Consider the following 2,757-nt stretch of genomic DNA (forward strand, 5'->3'; position numbering starts at 1 on the left):
TCCTGAAATGATTCTCACAGTCTAGATCTGCATTATACCATTCTGAATTATGTTCTTGTGCTTCATTCTTCTAGAGGGGGCTTTTGAAATGTAAAATAGACCCAAAATGCTGATACTAAATTCACTTTGTCCTAAATAATGCACGTTATATATACCGTGGCACTCGCTAGGTGCGATGTACACATTATGTGGTTATTTTAATAACGCGCAGCATTGCAAATGTGAATCCCACGGGGAGATTTTTAATGATTGAAACCCATCGCTCGTTTGGCTCCGATTCCTTTCATATTCTCCGCTGTGGATGTTTAACGGAGCGCCTGGATTTTGTTTCTTTCTAGCATAAATTGAAACGTTATGCGTGGATTGTGGCCACACCTTCGCAAATAATGGCATGTCCCTTCCTCAGAGATCCGATTGACGAAGAAGCAATCATAGTCCGATTAGCATTTCATAGAGAGAGAGTGCTTAGGGATCGCCAAGATCCGTTAGCTCATACTAATGAGTTCCTATACGAGCGCTATAGATTTAGCAGACAAGGAATCATTTACCTCCAAGACCTTCTCGGGCCATACCTTGTTAATCAAACACGCCGCAGCAGAGCGTTGAGTGTCACCCAGACTCTCTGCATTGCCTTGCGTTTCTTTGCCAGTGGTACCTACCTGTACACCGTAGGCGATGCGGAGAACATCAGCAAAGCCGCTGCATGCCGTGCTGTTCGCAAAGTATATTTGGCCTTGAAGAAGTTCATGGATGACTTCATTACATTCCCTGGCCGTGTCCAAGTGAATGTAATCAAAGAGGGCTTCTATGGAATTGCGGGTAATTGAGTTATTCAATATTCCACCATTTAATTAAAGTGCATTTATATATCACTATTCCTTACGGAGCTCATTATTATTATGCAGAGTTTCCAAATGTCATTGGCGCAGTGGACTGCACGCACATCAAACTCAAAGCACCCTCTGGGGGTCCTACTAATCACCCCAAAGTACCAGAAAATACCAGAAACTACCCCAAAATACCAGAAAATACCCCAAAATACACCAAAGTATACCCCAAAATACCAGAAACTACCCCAAAATACCTCAAAGACTACCCCAAAATACCAGAAAATACCAGAAACTACCCCAAAATACCAGAAAATACCCCAAAGTATACCCCAAAATACCAGAAAATACCAGAAACTACCCCAAAATACCAGAAACTACCCCAAAATACCAGAAACTACCCCACAATACCAGAAAATACCCCAAAGTACCAGAAAATACCAGAAAATACCAGAAAATACCAGAAAATACAGTATTGTATATTTGCATATCTTGTATGTCACAAATGTAACAGTACTGTATATCTGTATGTCATGTATGTCATAAATGTCATGATTAGATTTATATCTGTATCTGTATGTTGTGTATGTCATAAATGAATTGAAAATGGGGGATCCTGATGTAAACAAGACGAAAGTCTCTCTGGTCTGGTATTTTGGGGTAGTTTCTGGTATTTTGGGGTAGTTTCTGGTATTTTGGGGTCGTTTCTGGTATTTTGGGGTAGTTTCTGGTATTTTGGGATATTTTGGGTTATTTTGGGGTAGTTTCTGGTATTTTGGGGTATTTTGGGGTAGTTTCTGGTATTTTGGGGTATACTTTGGGGTATTTTGGGGTAGTTTCAGGTATTTTGGGGTGATTAGTAGGACCCCCCTCTGGCCCAAACGAGGGTGATTTTGTGAATCGAAAAGGCTTTCACAGCATTAATGTGCAGGTAGGCCTACTTATGACAATTCCCCTCAAATTACATTCCTATAAAAACAATCATATTTATTTTAACATAGGGGTCATCATGGACCTTGCAATTGCCTGCTGTATGGTACTGTACAATACCCATGACTTGACCGCAATTCATCTTAGATGATCTGTGACTCCACCTGCCTCATCACCAATGTTGAGGCCAAGTGGCCGGGCTCCGTCCACGACTCCAGAGTATTCAGAGAGTCTGCACTGTGCAACAGCTTCGAGCAAGGTATAGCAAATATCATGTAATTTAGAAAATGCTTATTTCATGTAGAGGTGATCTAACATTGTATATTATATACTATAAGTCATTACGATGGACTCCTAATTGGAGACAGGGGTTATGGATGCAAGCCCTACTTCATGACCCCCTATCCAGAGCCAGCACCAGGGCCTGAAGCCCGTTTCAACGGGGCTCATGCTCGGACGAGAGCCCGGATAGAAATGACCTTCGGCCAACTGAAGGCCAGATTCACGTGTCTGCGCGGGCTGCGGGTGGCACCAGACAGGGCATGTGACATCACTGTGGCCTGTGCAGTGCTCCACAATGTGGCAACACTGAGGAAGGAGAGGGTCCCAGTTATCCTGGACCATCCTGAGGATGACCTACAGCCAGTCCACTTGGACGAGCAGACCGGACAGGCTGCAAGGAACAGAATTGCCCACCATCATTTTGGTTAGGTGTTGAGTTAATTTAGGTTAATGTTGGACTCATTTTACGTTTTCCTCTTTTTATGTTTGCACGTTTAATTTCTATGGTTATAGGCTTTGCCACCCTCTTTGCTTTAAAGTTATACCCATTCATAGAGGAACATGTACAAGAAGAAGAAGAGATCCATGTTGTAGAATAAAGCCTTTATTGATTTTGACTGCCGTCCGCCTGTAAATGAAAGTGCACACAAAAAAGAATTTCAGTTAAGTTGCATTTCATGCCAAAGCTCACAAATACTTTAGGCAAAGCTTTACAACT

The 2,757-nt window shown here is 42.3% G+C and overlaps 1 protein-coding gene across 1 annotated transcript; it reads left to right on the forward strand.

Annotated features, from left to right (window-relative positions):
- Positions 1-386: 386 nt before the first annotated feature.
- LOC311225263 (putative nuclease HARBI1) lies at positions 387-2,468 on the forward strand (the record flags this gene model as incomplete). Its single annotated transcript, XM_084310482.1, has 3 exons — positions 387-782; positions 1,905-2,016; positions 2,167-2,468. 3 exons carry the CDS (start codon positions 387-389, stop codon positions 2,466-2,468), a joined length of 810 nt encoding a protein of 269 aa, XP_084166608.1.
- Between the last annotated feature and the right edge of the window lie 289 nt (positions 2,469-2,757).

This window comes from Notolepis coatsorum (assembly GCF_963971535.1).
Source record: "Notolepis coatsorum genome assembly, chromosome: 1".
NCBI lineage: Eukaryota > Metazoa > Chordata > Actinopteri > Aulopiformes > Paralepididae > Notolepis > Notolepis coatsorum.